The sequence below is a fragment of the Oncorhynchus kisutch genome, linkage group LG7 (genome assembly GCF_002021735.2).
Source record: "Oncorhynchus kisutch isolate 150728-3 linkage group LG7, Okis_V2, whole genome shotgun sequence".
NCBI lineage: Eukaryota > Metazoa > Chordata > Actinopteri > Salmoniformes > Salmonidae > Oncorhynchus > Oncorhynchus kisutch.
In genome coordinates, this window is record NC_034180.2 from 14,931,533 (window position 1) to 14,952,039 (window position 20,507).

At 43.0% G+C, this 20,507-nt stretch overlaps 1 protein-coding gene across 2 annotated transcripts in view; it reads left to right on the forward strand.

The window, feature by feature from the left end:
• Positions 1 to 20,507, forward strand: part of txndc16 (thioredoxin domain containing 16) — a 61,837-nt gene that overhangs the window by 17,142 nt on the left and 24,188 nt on the right. For both annotated transcript variants that reach the window (XM_020474946.2, XM_031828521.1), the window contains exons 10-16: positions 2,437 to 2,548; positions 2,908 to 3,054; positions 5,604 to 5,663; positions 6,105 to 6,279; positions 7,043 to 7,179; positions 7,265 to 7,349; positions 19,487 to 19,625. In XM_020474946.2, the coding sequence (XP_020330535.1) occupies positions 2,437 to 2,548; positions 2,908 to 3,054; positions 5,604 to 5,663; positions 6,105 to 6,279; positions 7,043 to 7,179; positions 7,265 to 7,349; positions 19,487 to 19,625 (855 nt within the window). The remainder of the gene's footprint in view (positions 1 to 2,436; positions 2,549 to 2,907; positions 3,055 to 5,603; positions 5,664 to 6,104; positions 6,280 to 7,042; positions 7,180 to 7,264; positions 7,350 to 19,486; positions 19,626 to 20,507) is intronic.

The window sequence follows — 20,507 nt, forward strand, 5'->3', positions numbered from 1 at the left end:
GGCTTAACTCTAGGTTCTTCTCGTCGGCTCAGCTGTTGTTGCAGGAGTTCTATGGTTGTCTGCTGTGCCGTGAACAACTGTTGTAGTAGGGCGTTATCCATCGTTCTTGAATGGTTCCTCCGGGTCTACTGGAAGAATCTTGATTTACTCACTTATCCTTGTGTCACTCGTCCACCTAATGCCTGCATCCTCCACCAATGTGAGCGGACCAAGTAATTGGGTGTCACTCTAAAGCGGGAAGGTGGAATAAACGAGTCAGGAGTAGGTTTTCTTGATTGAACACAGTTCTCTATTGAGGGCATTTGGTCAACACAAACACTCCAACATAATCAATGAAAATCTTCTAAGGAAAAAAACATACATCTTCTTCTCCAGATGAAACAGGAACACAATAGGATTATCTTTAAACTACAACAAAAAGTCACGGGATTGTCACCGTCTTAGTGGTTCTTTCATGGATAGCTCCTCTCTCTCGGTGGCCATCTTCCAGAGATAGTTTCCCCCCTTCTCTGCTGGTTCCATTCTCTCTCTTATAGGGAAAGGAGAGTATGTCATTAGTACCGTCAGCTGTGCTTAATTGCCTCTGGTTACCTTGTCTCCCATGCCTTGTTGGGCTACTATCCATGAGCCCAGCCTGCCCTCTGGTGGTCCTTCCACATAGTCTACCCCATTTCATGGGACCAAATTCACTTATGTGTATTAAAATAATAAAGTGTTGTATTTGGTCCCATATTCCTAGCATGCAATGACTACATCAAGGTTGTGACTCTACAAACTTGTTGGATGCACTTACTGTTTGTTTTGGTTGTGTTTCAGATTATTTTGTGCCCAGTAGAAATTAATGGTAAATTGTGTTGTCATCGGATTCACTTTTGTTGTAAAATAAGAATAGAATATGTTTCTAAACACTGCTACATTAATGTGGATGCTACCATGATTACGGATAATCCTGAATGAATTGTGAATAATGATGAGTGCGAAAGCTATGGACGCACAAATATCATACCCCCCCAAAACGCTAATAATCTCCCCTGTTATTGTAATGGTGAGATGTCTTGGGGGTATGATATTTGTGCGTCTAATTTTCTTACCCATCGTTATTCACTATTCATTCAGGGTTCTGTAATCAAGGTAGCATCCACATTCATGTAGAAGTGTTTAGAAATGTATTCTATTCTTATTTAAAATAAGTTACTCAAATTGCACAATACATTATTTATAGGGCACCCTTGGTAAATATCAGCAAAACAGGCTGTGAAAAAAGTATTGTTTATCCTCTTGGTCTTTTATTCAAAATATTCACACAAATCTAACTTTTTTTTAAAGTAAAATAATTTAAAGAAAATTCTTATCATAAACAAATATGTGCGCCCCAATTATTGGCACCCCTTCATTTAATACTTTGTGCTACCTCCTTTTGCCAAGAACAGCTATGAGTCTTCTCTTAAATGCGTTGAGGTTGGAGAACACATGGCAAGGGATCTGAGACCATTCCTCCATACAGAATCTCTTCAGATCCGAGGTCTATGCTTGTGGAGTCTCTTCAGCTCATCCCACAGGTTTACTATGGAGTTTAGGTCAGGGGACTCAGATGGCCATGGCAAAACCTTGATTCTATCGTCAGTGAACTGTTTTTGAGGTGTGCTTTGGATCATTGTCCTGCTGGAAGATCCAACCACGGCCCAGTTTAAGCTTCCTAGCAGAGGCTGTCAGGTTTTGATTTAATATCTGCTGGTACTTGGAGTCCATTATACTATGTGTCCTAACAAGTTCAGTTTGTTTGACCGCAAAGGCTTTTTTATGGCAACCCTCCCAAACAACTTGTGGTTATGTAGGTGGCATCTGATTGTAGTTTTGGAGATATTCTGACCACAAGACTGACACAAGGTCTGCAATTCTCCAGCTGTGATACTTTGGAGATTGTTGGGCCACTGTCTTTGTCCTGCAAATATATAATCTATTTTCCAACAAATGTATTTTTCTAGAAGTACACTATGCATTTAGAATTAAATATGCAGTGCTCTGCGTACCTTCAAAAGCATTCATTTATTCGAGAAACACTTTCTATCATTTGTCGCAAAGAAAGTTTGACGACAAAGGAAAAATCCACCCGTCGACTGGATAAAAATGTTGTCGAGCTTTAGAAAATGTCTGCTATCTGCCGTTTCCATTCCACATGTCGAAATGTTTATGACAAATGCTTTTGACAAATTAATCTCCGTCCATGAAAACCTGCCTACTCTCCCAATACTTTTGGCGCTCACTGTATGTGGTATAAAGAAGTCCTGTTTATTACCATAGTGTACAATCAAAATGGCCTCATTTTCAACAGAAGTATATTGATTGGTGTTTGTTGTCCTTCAAGGAGAAATTCTTTCCACAGCTCAAAAGTTACATACACACACTTCGACACTAACAAAATGCTGTGTTTGTCAGGGTTCAGAGGTCAAGTACCTGATTCTGAACAATCTAGAGGAGGTTATCGATCTGTTCAGAGATGAGAGCACTCCGGAGGAGGAAGAGGACGATGATAATTGGGCCACTCTTGGTAAGAAGGGGTCTTGTTGTAGATATATTTTTATTATTTCCTTTTCCTTGTTTCAGGTCAACATCATAAACAAATTGTACATGTATTGTAATGCCAACAAGAAACCAGATCACAGAATTTAAATGGTGACACTAAACATTTTTTAATTTCACTTTCAGTTCTCTGCGCTCTACAATTTTTCATTAACCCTAAACACTTTTCATTATATTAAATTAGAAGGGGCATTGTAGAAACGTGTCTAGCCCCTCCCTAGGCATGTGTGTAGATAGAAGTGGGTTGTTTATGAGTGTGCATTAAATTAAATGTTTATAGCACTCTGCTCCCACTGTACAATTGGTTGACTGCTTCTTTGTCACTAGATGTGCTTGATGATGAGGTGGCGGAGTCTGTGTACAGAGACAGGGGCCAGAGTCTGGACATGGATGCTGTCACAGAACTCACTGCTGACACGTTCCACAGCGCAGTGGCAGAGAGTGACTACACGGTGGTGCTGTTTTACGTGAAATGTGAGCATGTTGCTTTTATATCGTTCTGTGTGAGGTTTGAATGTGTAATCTGTTATTTTATTTATCACCTGTGGCCACAGGATGAAATGAGGCTAGAATTAAAATGTGTGTGTGCACGCACATTCAACGACACTTAAAATATGATTTATTTGTATTATAAAATGGACAACTTAAACTATGGAATTTGACGTGTAAATGTGGCCAGGATATTTGTCGATGTTTAAAAAAAAAAAAAAAGGCCTATCTTGGTGGCCAACTTGATTCTTACACGTACTACTAAAGTTAAAGCATTGGATTGGTTTAAACCAGGGGTGTAAAAATAATTTAAAGTATACTTAAGTTGTTTTTGGGGGTTCTGTACCTTATTTTACTATTTCATATTTTTGACAACTTTTATTCCACTACATTCCTAAAGAAAATATTGTACTTTTTACTCCATACATTTCCCCTGAGAACCAAAAGTACACTTTGAATGATTAGCAGGACAGTAAAATGGTCCAATTCACACACTTACCTAGAGAACATTCCTGGTCAATCCTACTGCCTCTGATCTGGCAGACTCACTAAACACAAATGCTTTGTTTTGTAAATGATGTCTGAGTGTTGGCGTGTGCCCCTGGCTATCCGTACATAAAAAAAAAAAGAAGTGCTGTCTGGTTTGCTTAATATAAGGAATGTGAAAGGATTTTCTCAAGTACATTTAAAACCAAGTGCTTTTAGACTTTTACTCAAGTAGTATTTTATTGGGTGACTAACTTAATAGAGAATGACAGAAGTAATCTTTACTTTTACTATAGAATGATAATTGGGTACTTTTTCCACAACTGGTTTAAACATGGGTGTGAGCGTTTCCTTCCTTCCATATATTTTGCACCAGTCTTTGCTCTATTCCCTTTTTAATTCCAAGTCACATTGAGATCGACTTTTATAATTTCAACTTTAGCTCTTGAACCGAAGGCCATACAGCCATAATGCTCTCATTTGAACAATTGACCACAGCGGGGGCAATGTCCGCAACTATACCGACACTCTGTCTACACGTTAACCACCGCATGCAATAAGGTTTTGGAACATCAGAAATTCTACATTCCTTGCACCCCAAAAATGATTTTACAAATACAAAATATACACTTACTGTGCATCGTTATAACACAAATTCCCACAAAGGTGTTGGAGAAACAAATAACTTTCTTCTGAAACTCGTCAGTCTATTCTTGGTTTGAGAAATGAAGGCTATTCCATGCGAGTAAATTCCAAGAAACTGAAGATCTGGTACAACGCTGTGTACTACTCCCTTCACAGAACAGCGCAATCTAGCTCTAACCAGAATAGAAAGAGGAGTGGGAGGCCCCGGTGCACAACTGAGCAAGGGGACAAGTTAATTAGTGTCTAGTTTGAGAAACTGATGCCTCAAGAACAGTGGCCTCCATTGTTAAATGGATGAAGTTTGGAACCACCAAGAAACTTCCTAGAACTGGCTGCCTGGACAAACCGAGCAATCGGGGGAGAAGGGCCTTTGTCAGGGAGTTGACCAAGAACCCAATAGTCACTCTGACAGAGCTCGAGAGTTCCTCTGTGGAGATTGGAGAACCTTCCAGAAGGATGACCGTCTCTGCAGCACTTCAACAATCTGGCCTTTTATGGTAGAGTGGCCAGACGGAAGCCACTCCTCAGTAAAAGGCACCTAAGGACTCTCAGACCATGAGAAACAATTCTCTGGTCTGGTGAAACGAAGATTGAACTCTTTGGTTTGAATACCAAGCTTAACGTCTGGAATTATTACTCCTGCCATGTACAAATGACTGACATGGCATATGCGAATAGGACTAGAATTACCTATGTGGTGGTTTGTGCTTGTGCACATAATTGCATAACCCGACCACCCCCAGTAAAACTAATCCCTTCCGAATAGGGCTGTTTCCTCGTCTGCTGTTGCCTCTGCTGCATTGTTCTCAATCTCAATATGCCGGTTAATTTTGCACATAGCAACGTAGGGAAAGGCGGCAATTCTTCTGAAGATTGTTTCAGAACCGCAGACAGCGACTATATCCAACATGGTAGAAAGCGCATTTGTTATAGAATAACATTAGATTTATTAGTGTTGCACCATTTATTTTTTACTTAATATAACCATATACCTCTTCAGTATCACGTCTTAAAATGGACTGTGCTATCCCCGTGGCCTCCTCAATGGATTAGTCCAGTGCAAATCATTCTACTAGTTTTCCTTTGATTATCATTTTCAAGTGTATTTTATGATTCAGAATTGCCATGGCAAAGAAAGTCTCACACAGTTCTGTATAAGACAATCAGTGTACAAGTAGCATGGTCTCAGATTCGTTTGTGCTATCGTGTCAACTCCTTGCCATACCAAACATTTGTTTGGCATGATGACAGGTGCCCAGGCTTGTGTAAAAGACACCCCTCGGTCCTGTTATTTAAGATAATGTGCAATCCATAACATGTTCATTTGACTACTTTTACAATTCTGTTACGATTACACTACATTTCTGTATTGAAATGTAAGTCGGTCTATTTTTCTCCACCAGGGGATGCTGTCTCCATGGCTTTCATGCAGTCCTACATAGAGGTGTCAGAATCCCTAGAAGGTAGGTAATGCATTGACATGCATTTGAATGGTTGATTCAGCAGTTCTCCTTTCAATGTTATTGTAAATCACTGTACTTGAAGCAAAAGGGGTTAGGTAAGTTCTCTTATAATCTTGACAGTTAATCAATATGACCTTTTTTTTTGGCACTGTCAATAAGATGAGTCCTACAAAGACACTGTGGTCGATAAGACAATTTAGGCTCGGTCAATAGAACTATTTTCATCTGGTCCGTCAGATCAATATGCCTGACTGTCGGATACTTATGCCATTTGTCTGTATATCTTTATGTATTTGATATCCAGATCTGTTGATTGTATCTATTTGGCATCTTAAGGAATGTGACGGTGAACTGTATATGTAGCCTAGCCATTTTACATCAATGTCAGTTGTCTTTATGCATGTATCTAACGTGTCCTGTCTATCCGGATGTATCTATAAGACGCTGACGTCAGCGACGTGGAGCTGGCTGTGCTGGATTGTGGGGAGTGGACTGACGTGTGCAGCGCTCAGAAAATCCGCTCCTTTCCCACCGTCCGTCTGTACCGCCCACAGGAGCCTAGCCAGCCCTACCAAGGCATGCTGGGTACTGAGAGCCTGAACAGGTTCATCATGCTGTGAGTGACACCTCCACTAAAGTAAAATAGAACATATAGAATATTCTATTGCATTTTATGGACGTCTCCTTCAAACTAGGTATATGGGGCCAGTTCAGGTGGGTTCAAAGTTGCAGAATGTTCGGCTATAAATGTGTTGTGTACAGTAGATATATTGTTTACCCTCGAAGGAAGGCTCAAAAAACTAAAGCTAGAACTTCCTTCATTTACATGTTCTATTAAAAGGGCATTATGTAAAGAGAAAAAAGGATGGGAATCGCTGCTGTGAGGTTACAATTGCAGTCGAACTTTGAAGGTGCTCAGAATAAATAAATACAATTCTAGCTTAATTTACTTGTTACCGTAATGCCTTCATTTACATATTATAATAACAAAGTGACATGGTAGTGTGTTACATATTACCTTATTGCTTTGTTTACATGTTACCTACCTTTCTCAAATTTCACACTTTTCTGCACATTTATCAATTTGTTCTTATAACGGGTGCATTCTTTCCTCATCTGGAAGATGAGTGCTTTGTTGAGTGAGTGTGTGTGTGTGTGACATTTTTTGGGGGGGAAACACTGTTCTAAAGGGTGCCCAGCCATGTCTTCTTTCATAAAGATTTTAAAGCATTTTTGCTTGTTAGTCAGACAGCTTAGAAAGAGTGGGGGAGAAAGGGATCAAACCCCTGTCTGAGCGGTTGCGTACATGTGATAAGACCGTCAAACCATGGGGCCTTCACATCACCATGTCTGTTTTTTTCTTTTGGTGTGTGACCCAGGAGTCGTCTGGTGTCCCCTGTCCTCCTGTCCTCTCCTGATGAGGTGACATCATTCCTGGAGGGGGACATGTACCAGCGACATGCAGCAATCGCCCCTGTCACAGTACTAGGCCTGTTCAGCTCCACAGCAGACGCAGGTAGCTTATGTGTGTGGCATTAACATGTATAACAATCATGAATTAAAATGGAATTCTCTCGTCTCATAGTGTGTGTGTCTCTCAGGAGTGCCAGTGTTCAAGGAAGCAGCAAAAGCACTCAGAGGAGAGACGATGGTCGGGTTGTTTGCTGACAGACAAGCAGAAATATGGTACAGTGCTAATTTAAAATCATGTGTGTGTATCATACTGGAGGAATCTATCACACCCAACAAGCTAGTTTAGGTGCAGGAACATAAGAACTAAAAGTAGTATTTATTTATCTAAGTGTGTGGGGACTTTTTTTCAGTCTTCTCAAAGTGTATCATATAGGATTTTTTTTTTCTCCATGGATTTTGCTTATGTATGTATTGGAGTTTAATACGTGTGCCTTTTGGAATATCCTGTAATTCTACAGTAACACCACATATTCAACAAATCCTGTACACTTAATGTTTGTCCTCTTTAGTAGAGGATGTTTATTAGAAGAGTTTTGAAATGATACAAATAAGGAAGGTGGGGGTGAAGGAGATGGAAACTGGTTTGGTCAGCAGCGGTCATCTTGGGCAATGTAGATACGTGACTTATTTCTTCACTCTCCACACTCTGGTAAAGACTCCTCAAAGCCCTACCCTTTTCTTCAGCTTTTTCTTTGCTGGGACATTAAACATCCATTTAAACATTTGCCGTATTTAATTTGAGTTGTGACCTAAAGAGTTATCTTGTCAGGTTGACACATTAATGAATGTCACTCACCACAATGGGCTGTAAACAAATAAAACAATTAGATCTTAGTTTACTTTTACAACCAGCCAAGATATTGATATTGCACTTGGCACTAACAATAAAGTTTGTTATTAGCAGTACATTGAAAGTAATTAATATGGTCATTAAATAGTAGTCCTTGGTTGGGGTCTGAGCAGATTATTTGTTGCGATTGCAAGCAATAGATAGTCCAGGGTTGTGGAAACCTTTTAGATCCACTATTTATTCCATGGGACAAAACTAGATCTAGGGTATGACTGTGGCAATGCGTAGATTCGGAGACATGTTGGACAAAACCCACTGAGTCGATGATTGCTTCGAAAGCCTTTTTGGAGTGGGTCTGTGGACTTTTCCATGTGAATATTGAAGTCACCTAAAATGTGAATATCTGCCATGACTGTGAGGTCCAATCGGATTTCAGACAACTAAGTCAGATAAGCTGTATACGGCCCAGGAGGCATGTAAATGGTAGCTATAAAAGTGATTGAGTAAGCTGCATAGATTTCATTACTAAAGACAAATGTAGTCCTTTTTTCGTATTGAAATTTGCTGTCGTTAATTTTAGCAACACTTCTGTCTTTCGAGGGATACGGGGGGGGGGGGGGGGGGGTGTATGGTCACTGTTGTAAAATGGAGGAGAGGCCTCATGTAACACAATAAATATAATCAGGATTGAGCCATGTTTCAGTCATGCCAATCACATCGAGGTTGTTATGATCAGTAATTTGTTAATTGACTGACTGACTTCCTTGGAAGTGAGGGAACTAACATTAAGTAGTCCTATTTTGAGATATTATCACAATCTCTTTCAATAATGACTAATGGAGGAGGACTTTATTCCACTGAGATTGCTAAGGCGAACACTGCCATATTTTGCCTGACCAAGATCGAGACGCACACAGTCTCAAGGGGGAAAGCTGAGCTTACTACACTGACTGCTAGTGGCAAACATTCTTCAGCAGGCCAGGCTTGGTCTGGTTTGTGGGAGAGTCTCAAAGGGGGCCAGTTATCTAAAACATCGATATTTTGGGAGGGGGCAGAAAACTGTTTTCAACCAGTGATTGAGTTGTGTGAGACTGCTGTAGAGCTCATCACTCCCTCTAACTGGGAGGGGGCCAAAGACAATTACTTGAGGCCAACATCTTTCTCTGACGTGGTGAGTTTCGACCCAGGTACAGAGAAGAGACCAGATGAGGAATCAGTGGTTAGGGATAAACATAATACGTTACTGAGACACTAACGGAGGGAAGAGTGGGAAAACAACAAAAACTAAGTCTCAAGCTCAGGAGACAAACGCACACGGCACATAATTCAAACTTCAGCAAAGGACAACCAAAAACACACCTTTTTAACAGGGAAATCATAACGATTAAGTAGGATGCACTTAATCGTGTCGTTAATGGCCCTAGGACGGTCTATGCCGCTCTCTGGTGACAGGTGGAACCATGACAGGACAGTACCTCCCCCTTCTAGGAGCGGTTCCAGCCTTGGAGCCAGAGCGACTACCACGTAGTTGGTTGGAGTCCTAGATCCAGGATGTCCCGAGCAGGCAGCCATGCTTCTTTAAAACAGCGCGCATCCAACCCGGAAACACCGTACACCTAGCGATCTGATCAGTGTGCACTGCGCCCGGCCCACCACAGGATTATTTTTAAACAGCGCCCGGCCCGCCACAGAAGTCGCTAGTGCGCGATGAGACAAGGATGTCACAGCTAGCACTGTGATGCAGTGCCTTAGACCACTGCGCCACCCGGGAGGCCCGAGTCCTACTTTTAAGGGAAGATCACCGGTGGACAGCCACACTCGTTGACCCTGTCGGAGGAGCCGAAGAGGCCTTCGGTGGCGGTTTGTGTGTTGGTGTCGGGCAGATGATCGGAGAAAGGTTGATCGCCCTCTGATCCAGGTGAGGCAACAACTTCGAATGAAAGCCTCGGATGATGACACCCCCTCTTCGGCATCTTGTTCAGAAAACGGTAGGCGAACCAGAACTGACACTCTATCGGCGACAGTCCATTGGACGAGTTCAGCAATGTGTTGTGAGCATACTCAGACGAGTAACTTGCACCAATTGTTGGCCTTTGTGGAGACAAAAACAGGGGAGGAACTTCTCCAGCTCCTAGTTGGCCTGCTCTGTTTGCCCATTCGACTGTGGGTGGAACCCTGAGGAGAGACTCACCGACGCCCCCAACAGGGAGCAGAAGGCTTTCCAATACCGTGTGATGGCCTGGGGCCCACGATCCGAGACAATGTCCTGAGAAAGTCTGTGTAGTCTCAAGACTCCTTCGCTGAGGGCAACTTTGGTAAGGCAATGGGCTACCTTGGAGAACTGACCAACGACCAAGAGGATAGTGGTAAGCCTTTGGGATGGAGGTAACCCTGTGATAGTCTACGGACAGGTGGGACCAGGGCTGGCTGGGGATGGGCAGAGGTTGGACCAACCCAGCCTGGGCTCTGTTTTTACGACTTGCTTTAGCCACGTGCAACATAAAGTCTGTTAGTGGGACCCCCGCCAGGGTCAGGTTCTCTGGTCTGGGCTTGTCGTACCATGGTTTCTATATTCCATAACAAGTGGAGACACAATGCGGGAGCTGGGGATGATGGGCTCTCAGTCCCTCCTTGACAGGGCATCTGCTTTCTCATTCTTGGATCCCGGGCGATTAGGCTGGAGTGAAGTTGACCCTGTAAAATGGAGCCTGCCTGGCGAGCATTCAACCTCCTGGCTTCTTGAATGGAGACCAAGTTCTTATGGTCTGTCCAGATCACGGAAGGATGAGGTACCCCCTCCAACCAGTGTCTCCACCCCTCAAGGGCCCACTTGACTGCCAAGAGCTCTGTTGCCCACATCGTAGTTGCATTCCGCTGGCGAGAAACGCTTGGAAAATGTCCAAGGCATCCACCTCTACCACAAAGGGACGAGTAGGATCTGGATGAACGAGAATGGGTCCGGAGGTGAAATGTCCCTTGAACTCCATGAATGGCCTGTCAGCTTTGGGGGTCCAGCCGAAACAGGTCTGGGACTTGCAGGGTAGGGCTGTGAGAGGCACTGCCACGGCACCAAAGTTCTGTAAAACGCCTGTAAAAATGGCCAAACCCAAGGAACTGCTGGAGGCGTCTCAGGACTTGGCGGGCTTGCAGGATGTGTTCCGGAAGGGTCTTGGAGAAGATCAGGATGTCATTGAGGTAAAAAAAGACGAACCGATTCAACGGTTGACCAATGCTTGGAAGACTGCCAGTGAGTTAGATCATCTGAATGGCATGCTAAATATGCATAGTGGACACTAGGGGTGTTAACTTCTTGGTTACTGGGGGGGCAGTATTGAGTAGCTTGGAAGAATAAGGTGCCCAGAGTAAACTGCCTGCTACTCAGCCATAAAATCTAGAATATGCTATATATATATATATATATATATGGATAGAAAACACTCTAAAGTTTCTAAAACTGTTTGAATGATGTCTGTGACTCATATGGCAGGCAAAAACCTGAGAAAAAAATCCAAGTCATGTTGCAATTCCTAAGGCTTCCACTAGATGTCAACAGTCTTTAGACTGTAAAGGAGGGGCTCTTTGAGTCAGTGGTCTGGCAGAGAGCCACGGGCTCGTGACGCGCAGTCATGAGTTAGCTCGCATTCCATTGCTTTTCTACAGACAAAGGAATTGTCCGGTTGGAACATTATTGAAGATTTATGTTAACATTTTAAAGATAGATTCTATACATCGTTTGACATGTTACTACGGACTGTAAACTGAACTTTTTGACATTTCGTCTGCTCCTAGTGAACACGCTTCGTGACTTTGGATTTGTTTACAAAACATGCTAACAAAAGTAGCTATTTGGACATAAATGATGGACATTATTGAACAAATCAAACGTATTGTGGAACTGGGATTCCTGGGAGTGCATTCTGATGAAGATCATCAAAGGTAAGTGAATATTTATAATGCTATTTCTGACTAATGTAGACTACACAACACGCTGGATATTTCTTTGGCTGATTTGGGCTCTGAGTGCCGTAGATTATTGCATGGTGTGCTTTTTTCCGTTAAAAAAAATTGGAAATATTTATTTCACCTTTTATTTACCCAGGTAGGCAAGTTGAGAACAAGTTCTCATTTACAATTGCGACATGGCCAAGAAAGCAAAGCAGTTCGACATATACAACAACAGAGTTACATATGGAATAAAACCAACATACAGTAGAAAAATAAGTCTATATACAATGTGAGCAAATGAGGTGAGAAGGGAGGTAATGGCAAAGGCCATGGTGGGGAAGTAAATACAATCTAGCAAGTAAAAGACTGGAATGGTAGATTTGCAGTGGGAGAATGTGAAGTAGAAATAATGGGGTGCAAAGGAGCAAAATAAATAAACACAGTAGGGGAGGGGGTAGTTGTTTGGGCTAAATGATAGATGTGCAGTAATCTGTGAGCTGCTCGACAGCTGGTGCTTAAAGCTAGTGAGGGAGATAAGTGTTTCCAGTTTTTTTGTAGTTTGTTCCAGTCATTGGCAACAGAGAACTGTAAAGAGAGGCAGCCAAAGGAGGAATTGGCTTTTGGGGTGACCAGAGAGATATACCTGCTGGAGCGCGTGCTGCTATGGTGACCAGCGAGCTGAGATAAGGGGGGACTTTATCTAGCAGGGTCTTGTAGATGACCTGGAGCCAGTGGGTTTGGCGACGAGTATGAAGCGAGGGCCAGCCAATGAAAGCGTACAGGTCGCAGTGGTGGGTAGTATATGGGGCTTTGGTGACAAAACGGATGCCACTGTGATAGACTGCATCCAATTTATTGAGTAGGGTATTGGAGGCTATTTTATAAATGACATTGCCAAAGTCGAAGATCGGTAGTATAGTCAGTTTTACGAGGGTATGTTTGGCAGCATGAGTGAAGGCTGCTTTGTTGCGAAATAGGAAGCCAATTCTAGATTTAATTTTGGATTGGAAATGTTTAATGTGAGTCTGGAAGGAGAGTTTACAGTCTAACCAGACACCTAGGTATTTGTAGTTGTCCACATATTCTAAGTCAGAACCGTCCAGAGTAGTGATGCTGGACGGGCGGGCAGGTGCACGAAGCGATCGGTTGAAGAGCATGCATTTAGTTTTATTTGCATTGAAGAGCAGTTGGAGGCCACAGAAGGAGAGTTGTATGGCATTGAAGCTCGTCTGGAGGGTTGTTAAGTGTCCAAAGAAGGGCCAGAAGTATACAGAACGGTGTCGTCTGCGTAGAGGTGGACCAGAGACTCACCAGCAGCAAGAGCGACATCATTGATGTATACAGAGAAGAGAGTCGGCCCACGAATTGAACCCTGTGGCACCCCCATAGAGACTGCCAGAGGCCCGGACAACAGGCCCTTTGATTACACACATGGAGCTCTATCAGAGAAGTAGTTGGTGAACCAGGCGAGGCAATCATTTGAGAAACCAAGGCTATCGAGTCTGCTGATGAGGATGTGGTGATTGACAGTCAAGCCTTGGCCAGGTCAATGAATACTGCTGCACAGTAATGTTTCTTATCGATGGCGGTTAAGATATTGTTTAGGACCTTGAGCGTGGCTGAGGTGTTTGTTCACTTGGCTTTCGAAGACCTTAGAAAGGCAGGGTAGGACAGATATAGGTCTGAAGCAGTTTGGGTCAAGTGTCCCTCCCCCTTTTGAAGAGGGGGATGACCGCAGCTGCTTTCCAATCTTTGGGAATCTCAGAGGACACGAAAGAGGTTGAACAGGCTAGTAATAGGGGTTGCAACAATTTCGGCAGATCATTTTAGAAAGAAAGGGTCTAGATTGTCTAGCCCGGCTGATTTGTAGCGGTCCAGATTTTGCAGCTCTTTCAGAACATCCGCTGACTGGATTTGGGAGAAGAAGAAATGGTGAAGGATTGGGTGAGTTGCTGTGGGGGGTGCAGTGCTGTTGACCGGGATAGTGGTAGCCAGGTGGAAAGCATGGCCAGCCGTAGAAAAATGCTTATTGAAATTCTCAATTATAGTGGATTTATCGGTGGTGACAGTGTTTCCTATCCCCAGTGCAGTGGGAAGCTGGGAGGTGTTCTTATTCTCCATTGACTTTACAGTGTCCCAGAACTTTTAAGTTTGTGTTGCAAGAAGCACATTTCTGCTTGAAAAAGCTAGCCTTGGCTTTTCTAACTGCCTGTATATAACTGCTTCCCTGAAAGTTGCATATCACGGGGGCTGTTCGATGCTAATGCAGAACTCCATAGGATGTTTTTGTGTTGGGCAGTCCGGTCTGGAGAGAACCAAGGGCTATATCTGTTTTATATCTGTTTATCTGACACAGCGGTTGCATTAAGGAGAAGTTTATCTAAAGTTCCATGTATAATAGTTGTGTCTTTTATCAATGTTTTATTATGAGTATTTCTGTGAATTGATGTGGCTCTCTGGAACTACTGAACATAACACGCCAATGTAAAATAAGATTTTTGGATATAAATATGCACTTTATCGAACAAACAAATGTATTGTGTAACATGAAGTCCTAATGAGTGTCATCTGAAGATCATCAAAGGTTAGTGATTTAATTTTATATTTCTGCTTTTTGTTACTCCTCTCTTTGGCTGGAAAAATGGCTGTGTTTTTCTGTGACTTGGTGGTGACCTAACATAATCGTTTGTGGTGCTTTTGCTGTAAAGCCTTTTTGAAATCAGACACTGGCTGGATTAATGAGAACTGTATCTTTTTAAAATGGTGTAAAATACTTGTATGCTTGAGTAATTTTAATTATGAGATTTTTGTTTTGAATTTGGCCCCCTGCACTTTCACTGGCTGTTGGCGGGGTGGGACGCTACAGTCCCGAATATTCCAGAGAGGTTAAAGGAAGTCTCCCACTCATCTCCCTCCCTGATTTTCACCAGATTGTAAGCGTTGCGGAGGTCCAATTTGGTAAAGAATTCAGCCCCCTCGGTCAGCTCTAAGGCGGCAGACATCGGGTAGGGGGTAACGGTTCTTAATTGTGATCCTGTTCAGCCCTCTGTAGTCGATGCAAAGACACAGACCTCCAAACCTGCACCATCTTGGGATGTTGAGGAGTGAATGAAACCTGCCTCCAGCAACTCGTGAATATAATTGTCCATTACTGCTTCAGGGATCAAGAGGGAGTAAATACGGGCCCGGGGAGGGATGGAGCCGGTAGGAGTTCTATGGTGCAGTCATGGACAATGAGGAGGGAGGGTGTCCGCTTGCCTATTACTGAAGGCCTCCCAAAGGTCGACTTATTCGGGGGGGAGAGCGGAGATGTCTTGGACTTCAATGGATGCAGGGGGACGCGGCGAGGCTCTAGGCGGGGCTCTTAGACGTTTAGTCTGGCAGTTTTTACCCCAGTCTAGTAGGTGTCTTGTGGACCAGGAGAGTTGTGGCCAAAAGTTTTGAATGACACGCATATTAATTTTCACAGGCTGCCTCAGTTTGTATGATGGCAATTTGCATATACTCCAGAATGTTATGAAGAGTGATAAGATTAATTGCAAAGTCCCTCTTTTCCATGCAAACATTTCCACTGCATTTCAGCCCTGCCACAAAAGGACCAGCTGTCATCAGCTTATTCTCTAATTAACACAGGTGTGAGTGTTGACGAGGACAAGGTTGGAGATCATTCTGTCATTTTTGAGTGTGAGTAACAGACTGGAAGCTTCAAAAGGAGGGTGGTGCTTGAAATCAGTTCTTTCCCTCTTTCATGGTTACCTGCACGGAATTGTGCCGTCATCATTGCTTTGCACAAAAAGGGCTTGTTGCCAGTAAGATTGCACCTAAAATCAACCATTTATCAGATTATCAAGAACTTCAAGGAGAGCGGTTCAATTGTTGTGAAGAAGGCTTCAGGGCGCCCAAGAAAGTCCAGCAAGCGCCATGATCGTCACCTAAAGTTGATTTAAGCTGCGGGATCGGGGCACCACCAGTACAGAGCTTGCTCAGGAATGGCAGCATGCAGGTGTGGGTGCATCTGCACGTACATTGAGGTGAAGATTTTTGGAGGATGACCTGGTTTCAAGAAGCCACTTCTCTCCAGGAAAAACATCAGGTACAGACTGATATTCTGCAAAAGAGACAGGGATTGGACTACTGAGGGCTGGGGTAAAGTCATTTTCTCTGAATCCCCTTTCCGATTGTTTGGGGCATCCGGAAAAAACTTGTCCGGAGAAGACAAGGTGAGCGCTACCATCAGTCCTGTGTCATGCCAACAATAAAGCATCCTGAGACCGTTCGTGTGGGGTTGCTTCTCAGCCAAGGTAGTGGGCTCACTCAATTTTTCATAAGAACACAGCCATGAATAAAGAATGGTACCAACACATCCTCCGAGGGCAACTTCTCCCAACCATCCAGGAACAGTTTGGTGATGAACAATGCCTTTCCAGCATGATGGAGCACCTTGCCATAAGGCAAAAGTGATAACTAAGTGGCTCGGGGAACAAAATATCGATATTTTGGGTACATGGCAAGGAATTTCCCCAGACCTTAATCCCATTGAGAATTTGTGGTCAATCCTCAAGAGGCGGGTGGACAAACAAAAACCCACAGATTCTGACAAACTCCAAGCATTGATTATGCAAGAACGGGCTGTCATCAGTCAGGATGTGACCCAGAAGTTAATTGACAGCATGCCAGGGCAGATTGCAGAGGTCTTGAAAAAGAAGGGTCAACACTGCAAATATTGACTCTTTGCTTCAACTTCATGTAATTGTCAGTAAAAGCCTTTTGACACTTATGACATGCTTGTCATTATACTTCAGTATTCCATAGTAACATCTGACAAAAATATCTAAAGACACTGAAGCAGCAAACACTGTGGGAATGAATATTTGTCATTCTCAACTTTTGGTCACAGCCACTACTGTATCAGCATTTTAATTTTCCTTATTTTATTTTTAAGATTAGCCTTTGTCGGTAGCCCTTTCCCCTGGTAAACAATGTATGATTGCGAGATTATTTTTAAGTCTAATATTGTGGGTAATGGAGTCTCCAATGACTTGTTTTCAATTTGCCAGAGCTAATGGTGCGAGGCTTCGGCGGCTCAGACCCCACTAGCAGAGGTGGGCAATTCCAATCCTCAGGGGCCTGATTTGGTGTAGCAATTTCTTTCTCCATCCCTAGCAAACACAGCTGATTTGAATCAAGTTTCATTCTAAAATGAAGATCATGATTAGGTGATTGGAGTCAGGTGTGTTAGCTGGGGCAAAGCTGTGACACCACTCAGGCCCCCGACGACTGGAATTGCCCACCCCTGCGCTTAACACAGACCTGAGAAGGCTGGCTCTGGCTAGTTGCTTAGTGGGGGAGAAACCGGTTGAATGTGTCTATCGTCTGAACGAGCGACACCTGTTGAGCATGCCGACCAGCATGTCTTTCCAGAAGTCATGGGAATACGGTCCAGCTGCGGGGACTGTGCAGAGGAATTAACACTAGTACCTGTATTTATTGGTGGCACAGATGCTGGATCCTTCTTTCCTACACTTAAATTGCCCTTGCCTAATGATTTCTGTCTGCAGCGGAGCTTGCAACTCGTCTATCCTCACCACAAGGCGATAGTTCTCCTGTATACAGTGCATTCGGAAAGTATTCGGACTCCTTTTCCCACTTTTTTACGTTACAGCCTTATTTTAAAATGGATTAACCCCCCCCCCCCCATCAATCTACACACAATACCCCTTTTTTCTTTCTTGCAAATGTATTAACAATCTGAAATATCAAATTTACATCAGTATTAAGACCCTTTACTCAGTACTTTGTTAAAGCACCTTTGGCAGTGTTCACTGTCTTGGGTTTGATGCTACAAGCTTGGCACACCTGTATTTGGGGAGTTTCTCCCATTCCTCTCTGCAGATCCTCTCAAGCTCTGTCAGGTTGGATGAGGAGTGTTGCTGCACAGCTATTTTCAGGTCTCTCCACAGATGTTCGAACAGGTTACAAGTCCGGGCTCTGGCTGGGCCACTCAAAGACATTCAGACGCTTGTCTCGAAGCTACTCCTGCATTATCTTGGCTGTGTGCTTTGGGTCGTTGTCCTGTTGGGGTGAAGATTCACCTTCCAGTCTGAGGTCCTGAGTGCTCTGGAGCATGTTTTCATCAAGGATCTGTATAATATGCTCTGTTCATCTTTCCCTCGATCCTGACTAGTCTCTCAGTCCCTGCTGCTGAAAAACATGGTGTCAGGTTTCCTCCAGACATTTCCTGGCATTCAGGCCAGAGAGTTCAAACTTGGTTTCATCAGACCAGAGAATCTTGTTTCTCATGGTCTGAGAGTGTTTAGGTGCCTTTTGGCAAACCCCAAGCGGGCTGTCGTGCCTTTCGCTGAGGACCAGCTTCCTTCTGGCCACTCTACCAAAAGGGCCTGATTTTGGTGGAGTGCTGCAGAGATGGTTGTCCTTCTGGAAGATTCTCCCAGCTCCACAGAGGAACTGGAGCTCTGTCAGTGACCTTCTGGTTATTGGTCATTTCCCTGACCAAGGCCCTTCTTCCCCGATTGCTCAGTTTGGCTGGGCAGCCAGCTCTAGGAAGGGTCTTCTCCATTTAAGATTGATTGGAATCCACTGTGTTCTAGGGGATCTTCAATGCTGCATAAATGTTTTGGTACCCTTCCCCAGATCTGTGCTTCGACACAATCCTATCTTGGAGCTCTACTGACAATTACTTTGACATAATGGCTTTGATTTTGCTCTGACATGCACTGTCAACTGTGGGACCTTTTTATATAGACAGGTGTGTGCCTTTCCAAATCATGCCCAATCAATTGAATTTACTACCGGTGGATTCTAATCAAGTTGTCGACGCAGCTCAAGGATGTTCAATAAAAACAAGATGCACCTGAGCTCAATTTCAATTATCATAGTAAAGGGTCTGAAAACTTATGTAAATAAGACTTAAGTTTTGTTTTTAAATTTGCAAACATTTCTAAAAACCTGTTTCGCTTTGTTATTTGGGGAGGGGGTGTGTGTGGATTTGCTGAGAAAAAATAAATACATTTTAGAATAAGGCTGTAATGTGGAAAAAGTCAAGGTAATTGAATACTTTCTGAAGGCACTGTATTACGAGTACAGCAACTGCAATCAGAAGGCATAATTGTTACTTAGCTTTTATTTTTTGGTCCAGAGGAGGCCCTGCAGATCTAAGGCTTTGAATTAAAAAGACAAAATGAGGACCTTGGTAAGCGAGTTAAATACAGAGTTTGATGAAATAAGTTATTCAGAGTTGAAAAGTGAAAAAGTTGAGCAGGTAGCCAAGTCACAACAAGCAGTACGGAGACGGAACGTGGAAATGCCAGTCAAAAGATCCAGTCAAAAGTCACCAGTCAAAAGATCCAACTAGACTGCAAATATCTGATGTCATGACAAAAATGTATGTACTAGTCTCACTTCGACTCATGGCGCTCATACGGCGACTGTGGGAAGAGACTACAATGAATGTAAAATAGATATGCCAACCTCACCAAATATTTCTCTGGAATAGGGTGCTTATTTGGGTATAGGCGTGTTTTTTTTTTGTAATATAATTAATATTGATGTTCCTTCTGGGAAGAAAAAAGTTATTCTAATGTATTTCTGTTCTCAGGGCTGTGGAGTATTCTGTGACGCTGCCAGCCATTCTGGTGTCACGAGGACCTACAGGCCAAACTGAGGCTCATTCTCTCAACCTCTCCATGCCGGACCAACTGGTTACACACATCCAGAGAGCATTACTGGATACATTTGTAAGTCTGTGTTTGTATCACAGGTTGATAGAAATTCCATCCCCCAAAAATAATCCATCAAACAATTGAATGGATATAGTTAAAAAAGCCTATTTGAAAAACCTATTCGTGTGTGTGTGTGTGTGTGTGTGTGTAACAGTATAACTTTAGACCGTCCCCTCGCCCATACCCGGGTGTGAACCAGGGACCCTCTGCACACATCAACAACTGACACCCACGAAGCATCGTTACCCATCGCTCCACAAAAAAAGAGCAAGGGGAACCTCTACTTCAAGGTCTCAGAGCAAGTGATGTCACCGATTGAAACGCCACTAGCGCGCACCGCTAACTAGCTAGCCATTTCACATCCGTTACATGTACACATACTGTATGTGCAGACAGAGAAAGAGAGGGGCTATATATGGCCTGATTCAAAAATGTTATTAGTGGAATCAAGTGTGTTTTACTAGTTCAAAAATATATACCCCTTTGGGTCCCCAGGACCAGTATTTAAGAAACATGGACCTAAAAAATGAAGGGGTACGCCAGTGTTTTCTATACGTGTGTTCATCTGTACAGCGTCCTTCTAAAATATTATATTTTTGGTCATTGTAATAATTTGAATTGTTGAACCAGGATGAGTGTAACATCTTCCTCTGAACAAAACAGAAACCGCTACTGTGTAAATATTTATTTGAAGTCTTATCACGCAATCTGATTTTATTAAAAACATAGAAACACTGATTATAATTTGCCACCACATATTCGTAAGAAATAACAATTTCTCACTACCAGATATGAGACACATCACATAAAATATTATGACACACACAGACCATTTGTTAAGATTACAAAAGCGTTCTCAGTATGGCATCTCATTTACGAATACTTAACAGAGTATTT